This window comes from Bos javanicus, chromosome 3 (genome assembly GCF_032452875.1).
Source record: "Bos javanicus breed banteng chromosome 3, ARS-OSU_banteng_1.0, whole genome shotgun sequence".
In the NCBI taxonomy this organism is placed as follows: Eukaryota; Metazoa; Chordata; class Mammalia; order Artiodactyla; family Bovidae; genus Bos; species Bos javanicus.
Window position 1 is genome coordinate 106896853 of NC_083870.1, and position 17643 is coordinate 106914495.

The window sequence follows — 17643 nt, forward strand, 5'->3', positions numbered from 1 at the left end:
ATGCCCTCCGTTCACTCACCTTTTTATTTAGTGTGTTCCACCGAGCGTTGATTTCTTCCATGTCATGTTCCAAACCCTGCACATCACAGTTTTTTCCGGCGCTCTGAATCAAGCCCTGGCCAAGTCCATTCACCTGTTGCAGTTTCATCTGGAGAGGATCCACCTGTTCTTTCTGAAACATCTAGATAATTGTAAGCCAAAGAAGATTTAATCTATAGGCATGACAGTGACTGGTTATTCTTGGAGGAGGCATGCTTTAACAAAGGAGGGCTAGGGGGTAACAAGACAAAACAAGCCACTTGTACAAGAAGTATCAAGTAAGAATGTGGTTTCACATTTCAAAACATTCTCCTATGGACAAGCAATTACAGAGAGTTATGGCACTACCTGGGCATTTAAACCATGACTCATGGTTTGTTTCTGTTAATTTTTTAATGCAAAAAGCTCTTGAGAATAAAGATGCATCAGCCTCAAGTTACTATGAAAGTGTGATGCATTATCAATTCTAAACGGAAAGGGTGATACCGAATGACTAGTACTTAAGATTAAAAATACCTTGGGGAATAGCTTTACCCAACCATGATACATGCAATGCTCTTCTCTGACTAGGACTAATAATCAACCAAAACACATTAATGGTGTGAAAAATCCCAACCTCATAGCTTAATACCCCTGTGGCCATTTAATTCCATTCTGTTCCAAGGCCACAGACCACAAACAGCCAATAATCTTGAAATAGTATTCCTCTGATTACAAAGGGAAGTGGGCCAGTATTATAGAGAGATGTCCTTAACAACTTCAGACATATTTTAAGCAAGACTCAGATATACATAAAATATTTTAAAAACAATGATACTATACATCCATGTTTACCATGAAACAATGGAATTTTATAACTGTAAACAAGTGTAACAAGCAATGTGACTGTTTCTTTCTAATGCAGTCAAGGTCCATTATTACTTAGAAATTTATAAAAGGAAACAAAGAGAACAGTACTTCTGCCACTCCAATGGTATTAAGGAAAAAAATGAAATAAATATTTGTCCCTAAGATCAGATTTCTCTCAATTGTCAGAGGATAAAATCAGCCACATTCCACTAGTCTGGATTTATTTCCATTCATTTTTCTTCCACATAAAGTTCCTTCAAACTCAGGGAGACAGGTGAATCAATGAAAGCTGAAGAATGCAAGAGAACAAAAATAAATGCAAAAGAAAATTATAAGTTTGGGTAAGACTAATTTTGGCCTATGTGAGACCACAGATCACACTAGGATTAGGAAACTGATTCTAGAAAGAATGGTCTGTGGCTGAACAAGTGAGTCACAAGGAGGAAAGGCGCCAGGGAACACAGAAAAAGGAAGGTTATAAAGGTAATTACCAGTGGGCTTCATTTTATACTACAATTTGATTACACCATATTTTGTTAGGCAACACTACCCAGCAGTTCAGCTAAAAATGACTGTTACTCCAATAACATGGTTCCTAGAGAAAGCAAGTGCTATGATTCTACTTTGCATTAAACGGGCTTTCACTGAAGAAAAATCAGAGCAGAGGGGAAAAAACAACAGCAACATGGCTGTGGGAGGGGCTGGAAAGGTGAAGGGAGCAGAAATGCCGAAGGTGTCCAGTCCACACCGAAGAGCCCCCATTTACCCAGCCATCAAGTCCTGTCTCATGCTGTGACCGATACATAATTTTTCCTGTGTAGTCCAATACGGCAGCCAACAGTTACGTGTGGCTATTTAACTAGAAATTCAGTTCCTCCACCCCAATAGCCTCATTTCATGGGGTCAAGGGGTCAAAGGCCATGTGTGGCTAAGGGTCTAACGTACTGGGCAACAGAGAATACCTCCATCTTGGCAAGAAGCTCTACTGGTATCAGTGTAAATCATACAGAAAAGTAAAAACATAATTTAAGTAGCTTGACAATCTCTTCCATATAATAGAGCCAATTCTTTTCTTAAAATTTGGATTTACTTTGCTCGTGAACATTTCACATAACGTATTTGAGATTTCTTCAGTTCCCATGTCCACTCTATGGATTGACAGGGAATGGGTATTTGTCTTTTTTCCCCAGAAGTTTAAAAATATATGAAAATGCCTCTATATACTAGTACTCTTTAAATATTTATAGTGAACACAAGTGAACAGAATGTTAAAGAAAATAAATCTGCAAACACTTGCTTTCTCTTAATTCCCAAATAAAGCTGTTGCGCAACACTTGCGCTTTTAGACACAATTCCTGCTCCTTAGTATTTCGTGGCACATAGACTGTGCCGTGTTACTCACTAACCAGTGCTGGCAGACGTTTCCCAGAGCAGAACACTAGTAAAAATTATTGCATGGCTGTAAGATGCAACAGGGACATAAAACAGAAAATTTCCCAAAGAACTTCTTAAAACACTTTTATCTACAGTAATACCACATTCTCCCAGCTTTCATCCTGACTGATCCTTTTTTGATATCCTTCACGCACTTCCTCTTTCTCTTCAAGATCTCCAAATGTTAGCCTTAGAGGGGCAGAGATAAGGGTAGGATGCCAGTCCTGAGCCCTTTTCTCAATCTACACTCCCCTAAAGGCAATTCTACCCATTCCTATGGCATTCCTTACCATAATAAATGCTTATTACTCTAAAAATTATATATATATTGTGAATTTCAAATCTAAATATCCAACTATTTTCCTTAATATTGCCATACACCATTCCAAAGTTGAATAGTACACCTGCTAATTTCCTCTCCCCCAATGCTACTCTTCCCTGAGCAATTCGCTACTGCCCCCACTGTACGGCGTGAGCCTAACTGACACCATCTTGGGCCCTTAAGAGTTTCTCCTGTCCTTCTGCTGACCCCACCCAGGACTGTAGTGTACAGTAAATCACTTCTCCGTTGTCAAGGGCTTTGTAGATAAAAGACACTGTTTAATAATCATCAGGACCAGGTAGCCCCTATGCTCTGTTAGTCCCCAAACAATGAAAACCTTTGCTGATGTATACTCCTAGTGCCCATAGAGCAGAACCCATTCATAAATCTTGCCTTAGGAATACAAGTCCTTTTCCCAAGCACCGACCCCCACCCTCTAGGTTAACTGCAGAACTGTCCCAGTTGCCCCCACGATGGTGCAGAGCGCAGCTGCAAATGCATCTGGGTTGTGGCCTCCCTGATGCTACCCTGAAAGTAAGTTGTTCGGTTGCTCAATGGTGTCTGACTCTTTTGTGACCCCATGCACACTGTAGCCCACCAGGCTACTCTGTCCATGGGATTTTCCAGGCAAGAAGACTGGAATGGGCAGTCATTTCTTTCTTGAGGGGATCTTCCCGACCCACATCTCCTGCTTTGGCAGGCGGATTCTTAACTGCTGAGACAGGAAGCCTGAGAGTAAGTTACTCTATAATAAACTGATCCATTGATTATATGGAGCTGCCTGCCTTCTTTTTTGGTCTCAAAATGCCTTCTCAGTTCAATGGGTACTTTTTGTTTCCTCCACCCTCCAACACCCATCCACTCAACGATGCAAATCAGAACCTAGAAGCCATCCTTGATAACTTCCCCTCACTACACCCCAACATGAAAGCCATTATCAGGTCTTACTGATTCTGCCCCTAAACTGTGTCTCAGATCCATCCAACTGTCTTCAAATCCACCGACTCCCCACCCAAGCCACCCAGACAATTGTAGTAATTGGGCAGGCCTCTCTACTTTGTCCTTGATCCCCTACAATCCATCCTAAACATAGTAGCCAGTGTGATCTTTTAAAGTTGCAAACCATCCTGTGTTTTCTGAATTCCATGTCAATTATAATACAAACTATCAAAATATAAAACAAAAGAAATCTGAGATTTATAAACCCAAATAATGTTGAAAATGTTTTTTGTCAATGTGAACCAGCTTTCTCTATCTTTAAGCTGAGTCATCCTTAAAAAATGTAAACAAAATAATTTCACTCCCCTACTTAAATCTTTCAATACTTGCCTATGGCTTTTAAGGTAGAGATCCTTGAGGCTTTCTTTCTCAGCCCCTGTATCATTTGGCCCCTTCCTACCTTTCCAGGTTCACTGCAAGACACTCTTCTGGAAACCCTGCTTACTGTGGTCTGGTCACTTGGCTCTCTTTCAGTTTTAACATGCCAAGCTCTTTCCAGTTTCCATTTCCTTTGTCCAGAATGCTCTTTGACTAAGTAACTTCTATTTATCCTTCAGGTTATAGTTTTAAAACTGTTTCCTTGACACAACTGAAATTAAATACCCCTATTGTTTCTTATCATAACTTTTATTTTTTATTCAAAGCATTTGCCACTATTTATAACCATATATTTGATCATTTTTGCTTAATTTCTGCCTCCCCTGGGCTTCCCCAGTGGCTCAACGGCAGAGAATCTGCCTGCAATGGAGATGCTGGTTTGATCCCTGGGTCTGGAAGATTCCTTGGAGGAGGGCACAGCAACCCACTCTAGTATTCTTGCCTGGAGAATCCCATGGACAGAGGAGCCTGATGGGCTACAGTCCACAGGGTTGCAAAGAGTCAGACAGGACTGTAGCAACTTAACACGCATGCTGCCTCCCCTGCTACACTGTAAGTTCCACAAGGGCAGGGGCCATGGCAACTCTATTTACTGCAAAAGCTCCAGTACCCAGCACAGAGTACTGGGTACACAATCAGTAGTTATCCAGTAAATGAATGAATCCTTGTAGAGAAACAGTGTTAGACAAAGCAAATAAATCCATAAAAGTTCTGTTGATTGGCTGAGGATTCAAGTGTTGAAATTGTGAGGCTCCCCAATTTTTGCTTAAAAACTTCCTTGGCAAATTCTTAATTTTATAGGACCACTATTTTATACAAATGGTTGTTTTCTTTATTGAACCAGTGACTGGAAATAAGTCTAAGGAAGTCTACACACGAGAAGAAGGCTTAAAGAACCACAGATTGCTCTTAGTGGACATAGGATCCCACTATGGAAATAGCAAACAAGTTCTGGCTTTTCTTTCTTCTACCAAACCTTGTGATTGCGATTAGAACGGTTCTATCTATTTTAACCATGTACACATGTGAACATTATACATACACACGAAGAGGATCTAAAGCAATTCATTCTAAATCACAGATTTTGCAGCTGGGTTATTATTTGTTTCTCCTGTCATTTATATCAGCCAGTATTTCATAAAATGACTACCTCCTGTAGCTGCCAGACTACCAGAGATCCCAGAGACTGACTTAAGAGTTTCTCTGAATATTTTTCCTCTATGCAGATTTGACTGGCTCTTTATAATGAAATCCCTGTATTTCATCGACTATTGCTGCAGGCTTTATACTAGAAATAGTCTGTGTAATCAAGAATGCTGGTGACTTTGCATAGGATGCTGGGTTCTTGGTATCAATACCAAATTCAGTAAAACTGAGAAAAGTGGATCAAATCCATCAATCTGAAAGGTGATGCACTCTAATTTGATGGGATGCTCCATTACAAAATAATTGTGAAGTCCATGTGACACCACCACCACACAGCTAAGTGGAAAACCTGTGGCAAAGTAGACAGCTTCTAGCCTGCAATCGAAATGATCTTTCCTTGCTGGCAGCTGCATGTTTAATTGGTCCTAGCTGACTAAGGCTTCCCTGAAAGGTTCTGCGATGGAGGTGAACCCAACTTTCTCGCAGCATCTATGGATAGTCAGGAGATTAACATTCATCCACTCAGTCAACAGGAATACATACTACAGGGAAGGCACTATTTGGGTCCTGGAGATGGTGCAAAATTAAAACCACGTTTGCACTCAGGTACCACTGACTGTATTTGATTAAACTTCTAACTCCTTCTCTCCTTCAGTTCAGTTCAGTCACTCAGTTGTGTCTGACTCCTTGCGATCCCATGAATAGCAGCACACCAGGCCTCCCTGTCCATCACCAACTCCCAGAGTTCACCCAAACTCATATGCATCGAGTTGGTGATGTCATCTGGCCATCTCATCCTCTGTTGTCCCCTTCTCCTCCTGCCCCCAATCCCTCCCAGTATCAGGGTCTTTTCTCATGAGTCAATTCTTCGCATGAGGTGGCCAAAGTACTGGAGTTTCAGCCTCAGCATCAGTCCTTCCAATGAACACCCAGGGCTAGTCTCCTTTAGGAAGGACTGGTTGGATCTCCTTGCAGTCCAAGGGACTTGCAAGAGTCTTCTCCAGCACCATAGTTTAAAAGCATCAGTTCTTCGGCACTCAGCTTTCTTCACAGTCCAACTCTCACATCCATACATGACCACTGGAAAAACCATAGCCTTGACTAGACAGACTTCTGTTGGCAAAGTAATCTCTGCTTTTGAATATGCTGTCTAGGTTGGTCATAACTTTCCTTCCCTTCCCTCCTTATCAGCGACCAAACGACACCAGGACAGTAAAGTGCAGAGAGCTGCCACTCTTGAAATCCTTTGATTATGAAACGCTAAAGGATAGGAATCTCGGGAACAGGGTTCACAACACATTATGTTCTCTAACGTGAGGATTTCAAAATCTTGGAGCTATGAGACCCAGGAGGATATTAGCCCAATTTCCTAATTTCACAGATTAAGAAACAAGAGGTTCGAAAAGAAAAGTGACTTGTTTCCGAACACAAAGACTGACAAGATTACTAAAATACCTTCTTCATAATCATTACTGTGCCTTTTTCAGGCTTTAAAAATACACATTTGTATTTAAAAACTGTTATTCACACATCCATATATGGCTTTCACCCAACCTGCTTTGGTGAATTCTTTCAGTTAACCAACATTATCTCTTTGAAAGGGAAAGGGGAAGCATATTGACAGTGACTCAAATCTTCCGTTGTTTGGTGCTTTGAATGGATGATCTCATTTTATCCTCACAACCCTCACAGGGTTCTTCTGCCTTAACAAATGAGGCAATTGGCACCTCAGGAAATTTAACTGTCTCAGAGTGGTTAAAAAGTATTCCAGGTCTCAATCCAAAATGCATATACTCTAGCTTCTACCTGACTGCTAACATCACCAATGAATGAGCAGCCTCTTGATCTAGGAAAGAACATGCTTACTGTAAATTTCAAAAGAAGAATCACCCTTTCCCACTAATAATCTTTTCCAAAATTAAAGGCAAAACTGTTCACATTCCTGTTTTCCTTGAGCTTTGCTTATATCCCAATTAGAAAAAGTTTGAATTATAAGTTTTTAAGCAGATGAAAGACACATTTCCCCCATAAATTCAATAAAAAGACCAAAAACGGCCAGAAAAACTCAGGCATTCCTAAGAGAACCAAAGAATTATCTGTTCCCTTTCTAATCACCACCAAGTCACAGAACTTGCAAATCTCACTTTACTCTCCACATCCTGCCCTAACAAAATGAGCAACAATTACCTCATTTGAATTTAATCCATCAATTGCAGCCAGAGGCACTTTCCCAAGCAGCACTGTGCCAGTCACCTCTTTTACTCCAAACACTGGGGAATCAAGCTCCTCCTGGATCGGCATTCCAGCAAGGGAAGCCTCTTCTAGAATAGGAGTTCCTTCTGAGACAGGCACTGAATCAGCACGGGAAGTATCTCCCAGGAAGGGTGCACCAACAGGGAATACTTCCTCCACTGCTGGCACTGCAGCAGCTGCAGCAGGAGGCTCCTCTGGGGTGAACACTTTAACAGTTGGGATATCAGACTCCTCTGGAGCAGACAGTACCGCAGCTGCAGCTGCAAGCTCCGCTGGGGTGGGCACTGCACCAGCTGGGGTGGCAGACTGCTCTGGGGTGGGCACTGCACCAGCTGGGGCTGCAGGCTCCTCTGGGGTGGACACTGCACCAGCTGGGGTGGCAGACTGCTCTGGGGTGGGCACCGCACCAGCTGGGGCTGCAGGCTCCTCTGGGGTGGACACTGAACCAGCTGGGGTGGCAGACTGCTCTGGGCTGGGCACCACACCAGCTGGGGCTGCAGGCTCCTCTGGGGTGGACACTGAACCAGCTGGGGTGGCAGACTGCTCTGGGGTGGGCACCGCACCAGCTTGGGCTGCAGGCTCCTCTGGTGTGGGCACTGCACCAGTTGAGGCAGCAGGTTCCTCTGGGGTGGACACTGCACCAGCTAGGGCTGCAGGCTCCTCTGGGGTGGACACTGAACCAGCTGGGGTGGCAGACTGCTCTGGGGTGGGCACTGCACCAGCTGGGGCTGCAGGCTCCTCTGGGGTGGACACTGCACCGGCTGGGGTGGCAGACTGCTCTGGGGTGGGCATTGCACAAGCTGGGGCTGCAGGCTCCTCAGGGGTGGGCACTGCACAAGCTGGGGCTGCAGGCTCCTCTGGGGTGGGCACTGCATCAGCTAGGACAGCAGGCTCCTCTGGGGTGGGCACTGCATCAGCTGGGGTGGCAGACTGATCTGGGGTGGGCACTGCACCAGCTGGGGCTGCAGGCTCCTCTGGGGTGGGCACTGCATCAGCTGGGGTGGCAGACTGATCTGGGGTGGGCACTGTACCAGCTGGGGCTGCAGGCTCCTCTGGGGTGGGCACTGCATCAGCTGGGGTGGCAGACTGCTCTGGGGTGGGCACTGCACCAGCTGGGACAGCAGGCTCCTCTGGGGTGGGCACTGCACCAGTTAGGGTGGCAGACTGCTCTGGGGGGGGCACTGCACCAGCTGGGGCTGCAGGCTCCTCTGGGGTGGGCACTACATCAGCTGGGGTGACAGACTGCTCTGGGGTGGGCACTGCACCAGCTGGGGCTGCAGGCTCCTGTGGGGTGGGCACTGCACCAGTTAGGGTGGCAGACTGCTCTGGGGTGGGCACTGCACCAGCTGGGGCTGCAGGCTCCTCTGGGGTAAGCATTCTAACAGTTGGGGTATCAGGCTCCTCTGGGGTGGGCACTACACCAGCTGGGGCTGCAGGCTCCTCTCGGGTAAACATTCTAACAGTTGGGGTATCAGGCTCCTCTGGGGTGGACTCTGCTCCAGCTGGGACTGCAGGCTCCTCTGGGGTGGACACTGCACCAGTGGGGGTGACAGGCTCCTCCGGGGTATCATCCTCTGTGGTGGGCACTGCAGCAGCTGGAGCAGTCCCCTCAGGAGCAGGCATTGCAGCAGCTGGGGCAGCAGCCCTCTCTGTGGCTGATACTGCAGCAGCTTGGCCATCCTTTTCTAGGGTAAAAACTGAAGCAGCTGGGACATGTGCCTCTACGGTGGCCACGGAAACAACTGGGACATGCTCCTCTGGGAAGGGCACCATGACAGCGGCTATCGCAGTTCCCTCTGGGACAGGCACTGCAGCATGTAGCGCATCTTCCACAGTGGGCACTGCAGCAGCTGCGTCAGGCTTCTGTGGGATGGATGCCCAGTCCTCCAAAACTGCTTCTGTGTTCCTAGCCTTGGTAACTTGTTCCTCCAGAAAGGTATTTAGCAATGAATTGGAATCTCTCGTTTCTGCTTCTCCTTCCTCCAATGAGGCCACATTCAGCTTGGGCTTGGTCCCATTCGCAGTCTCCACTCCATCTCTGCTGTGCCTCAGTCGTCCAACCGGCAGGTGCACACTCAGGAACTCTGGCTCCGGGGACTTCCTCTGGAGATTCTGGGAGACTCGCTCTGGGAGTTTGCCAGGAAGATGTGCTGAGGCTCGGTCCTCCAGCCTGGCTTCACAGCCCAGTGCCTGTGCTTCACCACCTTCGTCACAAGCTCCTTCCACGGACAACAATTCACAAGGGTCCACATCTCCCAAGGAAGTCAGACGGTTATTTCCTTCATTAATAGCTCCTTTCTCACCTTCCCGATGAATCTCATCTGTTGGTAAATGTGACTCGTCTGGCAACACCTCTCCTTCAGATCCTGAGGTAACATCTGTGAGTTTATGGCTAACAGCAGAACTGAGGGGGGCTCTCTCCACACACTCCTCAGCATTCCCCTCAACTTCATGACCGTCCACCTGGGACAAACTGCTGTGTTCTTTGGCCAGCTTGGCTTCAGAGTCTGGTACATTTTCTTCAGGAGAAGCCCTGTGATCAGAGTTGGACCATCCTCCCGGGGACTCCAGATCAGTCAGGAGTCTAAGGTTAAATTCCCCAGCAGTGTCGGGGCTAAAAGGCACTTTTTCACCCTCCTCCTCACTAACAGTGGAAGTGTCCCTCATGGAATCAGAGTAGGCAGTAAATTCCACAGTATTAGGCACCTGAGAAGAATCCAGGGCATTGAAAGAGTCACTGTCCAACCCAGGACCATAGTCCTTGGTCCTTACCTTTAAAAGGCCTAGGTGCTCCTTTTCTAAGGCAGCCCCTGAAAAAGGACTGATTACAAGTGAATTTTCTGCATCCTGGGATGGGGCCAGCCCTTCAGAAGAGGCTTGATTCTCCAGCTCAACTAGCGGAGTCACTCCTTCTTCAGATAAACACTCCTTTTCAAGTTCAAGAAACATCTGCACTGAGTCTGTGTCAGAGAGCTGCTCTGAGTTGGCAGGACCAACAGTGCATTCTAAATCTGAAACAAGACCCTCCAGCCCCAGAGCAGTCCTGTTTCTCAGTTCTCCTACGGCGCTCTCACCTGTTAGAACACAGTTGTAATCCAAAGATGCGGCCTTGAGAACAGAAGCCAAACAGTTCTGAGCAGGCTGCGGGTCATGAGAGCAATGGATCTGACCAAGAGCTAGGTGCTCAAAAGCTCCCAAGACAGTGGTGGAGCAGCCGACTCCATCCTCCACCACTGCCGCAGTATCTGCTTGCTCTCCTTCTTCAAAGATATCTGCCAGGCTGTTCTCCTCATCTGCTGTTAGAAAAGTCTTTCCACTCTCTGAAAGTTTCTCTTCCTCCCACTCCTCCGCAGCCTCCATCATGATCCATCGCTCATCCTCCTCAAACTTTAGCTCAGACTCTGTTTTCTCCCTGAGGCTGGGGGTTATGAGAATATGCAACTCTGAATCCAACAGCTCTTCACTCAGGCAAGGGGAGAGAGGTGGCAATTCTACAGTGCAAGCTGTGTCCCCCAGGGGGTGCTGCTTCTCGCTGAAGCCTCCCTTAGCCAAACTTTTCATGGCTCTGGGCCAGGTTGCACTTGGGAATCTGTGTTCCTGCATTACATCTGTGTTACCACTTGCTGCTGCAGCTTCTGACTCTAGAGGCTGGAATTCATGAGAAGAGCTCTCACTGCGCTGTTGCAATCTGAAGTCTTGGCTGTTTCCACCTAAGTTTTTTACATCCTGCATTTCTGGAATACCTATGGATTTGGACACATGTTCCAGAGTTACTGACTCTGACTGAGGTTCCTTGTGGTCCACGTGACCAGAACTTTCTGTTAATGCAGAACTGGACTCCTTCTTCTCTTGCAAGGAAGGATTTGAAACACCGGCTTCGGAAACCTCACTGAGAGAAGCTTCCATCCTTTCGGCGAATTCTGGGAAATTGGGTGGCATGAAGGACTTCCAAGATCTCCTGTTAATGTTGTCCTTGCGTTCTGCATTTGGCCGCCTTCTGGGTGGCACAGGTGCTGACTTCTGCACATCACTGCTTAGCTTTAGTGCGTCAAATATTATTCTCTCGTCCAACTTTTTGCCTTCTGGTGCTCTGGATTCAAAAACATTAGCGGCTGCTCCTAACGTACCGTTGCTGGATATAGTGCTTCCTTCTATCTTTTCCATGGTGCTTTTTGAAGTCTGATTAAGCTTTGACCCCTGGTCAATTTGTTCATTTATCCTCATTGTATCATATATAGATCGCTGTGGAACATAGCAATCCTCTATGTAGCCATCCTCTTCCTCCCCCTTTCCCAGGCAGGTGGGGTTCTGCCTTAAACAGTCCGGCCTGCTGAGTGGCTTACCCATACTTTTTCAATCAAGATGAACCATCAACCTTTTAAAAGTTTATCACAGGTTCCCCCAAAATGCATTCTGCGTAAGTTAAAAACCCTTTTACATGTTCATAATTGCGAACCCCCCAATCGGATCTTCCCTCCAGAAAGGCCTGGAAGTTGCACTTTGAAACTATTCTGGGAGAAGCTCTAAGATAAACAGTTTTTTCCTCACAGGTTAGCAGCCTCATAGTTGCAGACAAATAATTGGTTTAACGTAATCAACAAAATTATTCCTTCTATGGCTTTTCTTTAAAGAGCACCGCTCTAATTCAGTCAGTTAAAAAAAAATCATCTGATATTGACAAGTCTTATTCAATATCTAGTTCCACTCACTTCTCACCCGAGCAGAGTTGGAAGCAGAGGATTTACATCGATTGCGTCTTTTAATAACAATGGCACAGCCCCTCTGGTCTTCAAGTATGGCCCAAGCTCCTAAGAATTCCTTTCATTTTATCCTCGGTTCCAGCCCTGGAGAGTCCAGCTGGTCTGAATTAGCCATTCGTCCTCCCTAGTTCGGGTGTTTGTATTTGAACTGGGCTGGTCGGCGGATATTCCTGCAACTTTAAACACAGGAAGTCCTTCATTCGCGGCCAGCTTGGGGCTTCCTGTCTCCAAAACATCATGGCATTGTTGTGGCTCCCAGAACAGCCCAGCGCCGCGGCCGCAAAACAAGGCGAGTGGAGCCCGGCGCCGGGCCTTTGAGGGGCCGGAGGGCTGCGACGGAGGCCGAGGGTCAGTCGGTAAGGCTCACTCCCTGCCGCCCGCTTCCCCGCGCCCGGAGGGCCACGGTCGCCTCACCGCAGGCTGGCAGGTGGCTCCCGGCCGCGCCGGCCTCCAGTCCCGCGCTCAGGAAGTTAGTTGGTGCCTCAGGCAGCTGAGTCCCGCGTGCTGTGGGCGCCGCCTCCCCCGCCGCCGCCGCCAGTCCCCGGTCCGCAGCCGCCACGCCGTGGGCTGCATGTCAAGCAGCCGCCTCTATTCTCCGCCGCCGGCCCCGCGGCCCCGCCGTCCTCCCCGCCCGCAGCTGTCACGGTCCCGGCATGCAAACTTCTGGCTGGGAACAAAAGGCTCCGCTCGGGCCGGGCGGGGGCGAGCCCGCCTCCCTCGCGCCGCGCGGCCCGCTCGCCCGCCGCTCGCTGGAAGTGCTCGGCTGGCGGGCGGCTCTCCTCCCCCTTCCCCGCGCCGCCGCGCCGCCCCGCCCGGGCAGCCCCCCTGGAAGCCCGGGAGCGCGACGCGGAGAGCTCGGGGAGGAGGGCGGGGCAGAGCCGGGGCGAGGAGCTGCCGAGCCGGAGGGAGGGGGCGACCGAGGGGATTGGAGGCCGAGGCACCGAGGGAGGGGCTTCTGCGCGGCTCTGGGCGAGGGAGCCCGGCGCCCGCCGCTCGGGGGGCGGGCCCACGCCCACCGCGCCCCCGGGGCCGGAGGGAGAGCCCCGCCCCCTGAGAGAGAGAAGGGTGGGGAGCGGCACCAGCTCCAGTCTCGGCCGCGCAGCGCAAATCCCCTGACAAAGGAAAGCCCCGCCCTCCCGCCGCTGGCCCGGCCCCTGTCGCCCCCGCCGCGTCCCAGCCCTCCGGGCTCCTAGCCCTAGGGCGAGCTAACCCAGAAGGGGCGCCCCCGCCGCTCCGCAGCCAGCTGGCTCTGGCAAGGGCCATTCTGGGCCCCATTTGCCAGCATCACTCCCCGCTCCGGCTCTGCCGCCAAAGGGATGTCCCTAGTCCCTCCAATGTCACCTTTAGCGCGCCCCTGCCGGGCCCAAGAACACTCCAGCCTTAAACCTGGCACTTAAATACGGACCAAGTTATTGGATAAACTCCAGGCACCTTCCCTCTCCCGTTCCTCACGTCCGTCAGGTCTCGGTTCATTCCCTCGCCGGGATTTCTTTGCCCACAGATCTGAATGGTGTTGATAACTGAGGCGAAGGGAACTGACGGCGGGGGTGGCGGGGGAGATGCTGGCAGCAGCGCCCCAAGCCCCAGAACCTGGGCTCCTTCACCGCTGGGCACATCCAAGGAAACCTGAGCTCCTCGGGGCCAAATGAAAAGCAGGGGTCTGTATTTCAAGTCTCAAGATGGAAAATTCTAAAGAAAAATGGCCCACAATCCCGTCCACAGCTTTTTGGCTTTTATAAAAGCCATCTAGACGCCTGGTGACTGTTAAACAAAGAAAAGTACAAAGGGCAACCCAGAAACCCGTCCACCAGAGCAGCTGCATATCAGAAGGGGTGTAATATGCTGCTCCTTTGTGATGGTCATTTTCTGATTTTATGAAGAAAAAAAGTCTATTAGAATCTCTCAACTGACCATGTGGTCAATACAGATGGTAAAACTTATGGAAAAGTTATTTCTACCCTCTATACAAACTGTAAGTGAAGCCAATAGCTGGTGTATGGAGATCTGGCAGTGAAACTCTGAGCTGAGCCTTAGGCTGACTTGAGCCAGAGAGGTCTTTGGCAAAAAGGAGGTGTCAGCTGAAGCCTGTGATCATAATTAAGCAACTAAAAGACCTTTCACTGGCAAAATGTCTTACACGTCATTTCTCACTTCGAAAGAGGCTGCTGATCAATTTCTGCCCACTCAAATTCAAAAGACTCTATCTATCCATCTGTAAACTGAAAGGGAGGGTGGGCAGACTAGATTGTGTCTTGACAGCTTTTCTCACTTGAATATTCTTTAGTCCTAAAACTGTTAAAGGAGCTGCCCCACAATGCTGACTCCTCCTGGTCCTACACTGTAAGACTGTCCTCTGAGGAACAAACAGCAGAAAGAACCAAAAATGTTTGAACTAGGGAAGGTTTCCAAGCAATATAATGAACATCAAGTATCTAAAGGGCTGGGAAGTGGGAGGAAGGAAGCTTGTTCTGGATGTCTACTTAAGCTGGCACACTATGATCCAAGAGTAGATTTCAAACCAACAAAGCTTTCTCACAGCTATTCGAAGAATAGGGCTTCCCCTGAAGGGATGACTTTCCTGACCCCAGAGGTGTCTGAGCAGAAATTCAAGCAATCACTTGGCAGAGATTTGGGGAAAGAGATTTACAATTCCTCTTTCAGTTTGTTCAAGATGAATTTTAAGGTCCCTTCTAACTCTAATTCAGTGTGATTGGAGGGCTTGATTAGCTTATGTATCTGATACTTAACATTTCAGGGAATCTGGGTTTTAATATTCCTTTAATTATTAAGTACAACTGGAAAAACCCAGGGAAGGCAAGATCAATTTCACTAGCAAATCTCCCTGGCAAAATACTCGTCAGTATCTGAATACTTACGTGTTCAGATATCATAACAGACTATTTAGTGTGCCAGGGGCCCTCTGGCTGGAAGAATCTGAGGAATTCTGGCTCTGGACTAAGGGTGGGTGGTTATTCTATTATAAAGAATGATCTTGATGTGGAATCACAAACTTCATAGCCAGAAATTCCTTTCCTGTTTGCTCACTAAGTCAGGTGCCAATGAATTTAGTCTTTTCTTAATCCTTCCCCACACCTATTTACCTTAGTCTCACCACTCTCACCAATGCTCCATATTACAGTCAACTAAGTAAAGGGAGCATTTTAGCAACTATGAAGTTCAGATTCAAATTACTTATCAGCTTAAGTCACATTCTCTCTGATTAGTGTATTAGGAGGCTATATTAAGAGACTATTATAAAGAAATCTCTCCAAAATTCAAACATGGCCTTATAGAAAGGATTATATAAAGTTGACCAATTACTCCCCTCCCCTGCAAAAAGTGCTTTGCTCCTTTCTTTGAATCATCAGTTTGTGTTGAGAGAGAAAAAAGGCACAAAGTCTCTTTCCTCCATGTCTTTTTTAAAAAAAAATCTGTTCATGAGTTTCTCCTTAGTTTTGGTATGTGGAACTCTGCCAATAGCCATCTCAGTGACTGAAATAAATACCTGATACAGCTTTCAACCTCTTGTTACCCTGATAGCTCCAACAAAAAAAGCATCTGTTCATTTCACATGCTGTGTGTAAACTTTTAAAAAGAGAAGTATAGCGAGCACCTCTTTGATGCTTCCCCCATTCCTATAACACAAATATATGTGCTGATGCCAAATTTTAAATTAGTTTCCAGTTAGTTGATTACAGAGTTCAAAGAATTCTCTATTTATTTCGAAATTCCTAAGAACAGAATTGGTGTCAGATTTTCCTTTGGTGAACTTGGAAGAAAGAACAATCTTGGCCCTTCCTGCTGTCTAATTAAAACAGAAAGGTGGAGTCGCCTCACACCCTAACACAGCTCCCTTTCCAAGTTTTGGACTTGGCACTTTGCCTTTGTCTGCTCCAGACTTAAACCACCAGCCTCCAAGGAAAATCTGGAGACCCTAGAGGCATACTTCCTCAGATTCTATAATGCCTTTTCATCCACCTCTCTCTTGGAGGATTAGTGCTGACTAGAGGAGGAGACAGAAGACTGGTTGGATCTTGCACATTTAAAACCTACAAAATGCCTTTCATCTTGGGATCTCTAGATTTTACAAGCATTTATTTAGTAGCAAGTGGAAACTCCACAGTATTAGTCTGAACCTGTTGGGCATCAGTCACTACCATCTTTTTATTACATAAAGATGGCTACACAGTGGCTCGTTAAGCAATGCAGCATGATGTGAAGCTTGCTTTAAATCTAAGGATTTTGATGCTATTTGAGCTCTTGTGTATTTCTAAACCCATGAGAAAGCTTTCCATACACTCTTCAGGAACTTTCATGACCCCTATAGCCCTTTCCTGCTTGTAGACTTTTCATATTAATCCCTCTTTAGCCACTCCCCACGACAGTGGTGATGACAAAAGCACAGGGCTTTGTGAGAAAAGACCCAACAGGACAGTGGGAGGCAGGAAAGCAGGAGATTCCAGGAAGCCTTTATGGAGGGAATCACATTTACACATCAGGATCTGGAGATGCAGAGATGGTAGAGACAAGGATTTCTAAGTGAAGGACTAAAGGCTGGAAACCTAAAGAGGCCAATTCAAAGTTATCATGGTTTAAGTTATAGGATAGATGCAAGGGAAAAATGAAAGGTCAGAATGGTAAGTAGCTCAGGTCAGTTCACCAAGGCCCTTGAATGCCAAACATGAATTTATGCTTTATTTGTGCATGCTAAGTCACTTCAGTTGTGTCTGACTCTTTGCAACCCATGGGCTGTAGCCCGCCAGGCTCCTCTGTCCATGGGATTCTCCGGGCAAGAATACTGGAGTGGGTTGCCATTTCTTCCTCCAGGGGATCTTCCCGACTCAGGGATCAAACCTGAGACTCTTACCTCTCCTTTGCTGGCAAGTGGGTTCTTTATCACTAGCACTACCTGGAAAGCTCAAGACTTTCTTCTTTAACTTACCACAGGTTCATACAAGTGACTGAGTCGTGTGTGGAAAATTTCTAAGAATCTGAGCCTGTCTGCTCACTCAACTGCCACTTGATATAAATTATTGCATTACAAAAAATCCAAATCTTAATTGCAGAGGCAGACTATTTGAACTTCATAACTGATCAGCTAGAGGGTAGGGGTTAGGGGGAAAATAAATGTATAAAAATGCTGTCGGGACCTCCTCAGTGGTCCAGTGGCTAAGATGCCATGTTTCCAATGCAGGGGGCCTGGGTTCGATCCCTGGTCAGGGAACAAGATCCTGCAGGTCGCAACTAGGAGTTCAAATGCTACAACTAAAGAATCTCACATGCTGCAACTTAGACCTGGCACAAATAAATAAAAAACAAATATTTATTAATAATAATAAATAAAACTTTTTATTTGGTTATAATAATAACCAAAACAAATAAATAAATATTAAAAAATAATAAACCTCTTTGGATGACTGAGGGCCCAGCATACTATCAAACAGCAACAGACAGGAAGAACTA

The 17643-nt window shown here is 47.0% G+C and overlaps 1 protein-coding gene across 19 annotated transcripts in view; it reads right to left on the reverse strand.

Annotated features, from left to right (window-relative positions):
• Window positions 1-17643, reverse strand: part of MACF1 (microtubule actin crosslinking factor 1) — a 340889-nt gene that overhangs the window by 55634 nt on the left and 267612 nt on the right. For 18 of the 19 annotated variants that reach the window (XM_061412434.1, XM_061412419.1, XM_061412433.1 and 15 more), the window contains one exon: window positions 20-181. In XM_061412434.1, coding sequence (XP_061268418.1) covers window positions 20-181 — 162 coding nt within the window. Of the gene's footprint in view, window positions 1-19; window positions 182-7354; window positions 13045-17643 lie in introns of those variants that run through there. The other variant, XM_061412435.1, reaches the window with a different exon arrangement.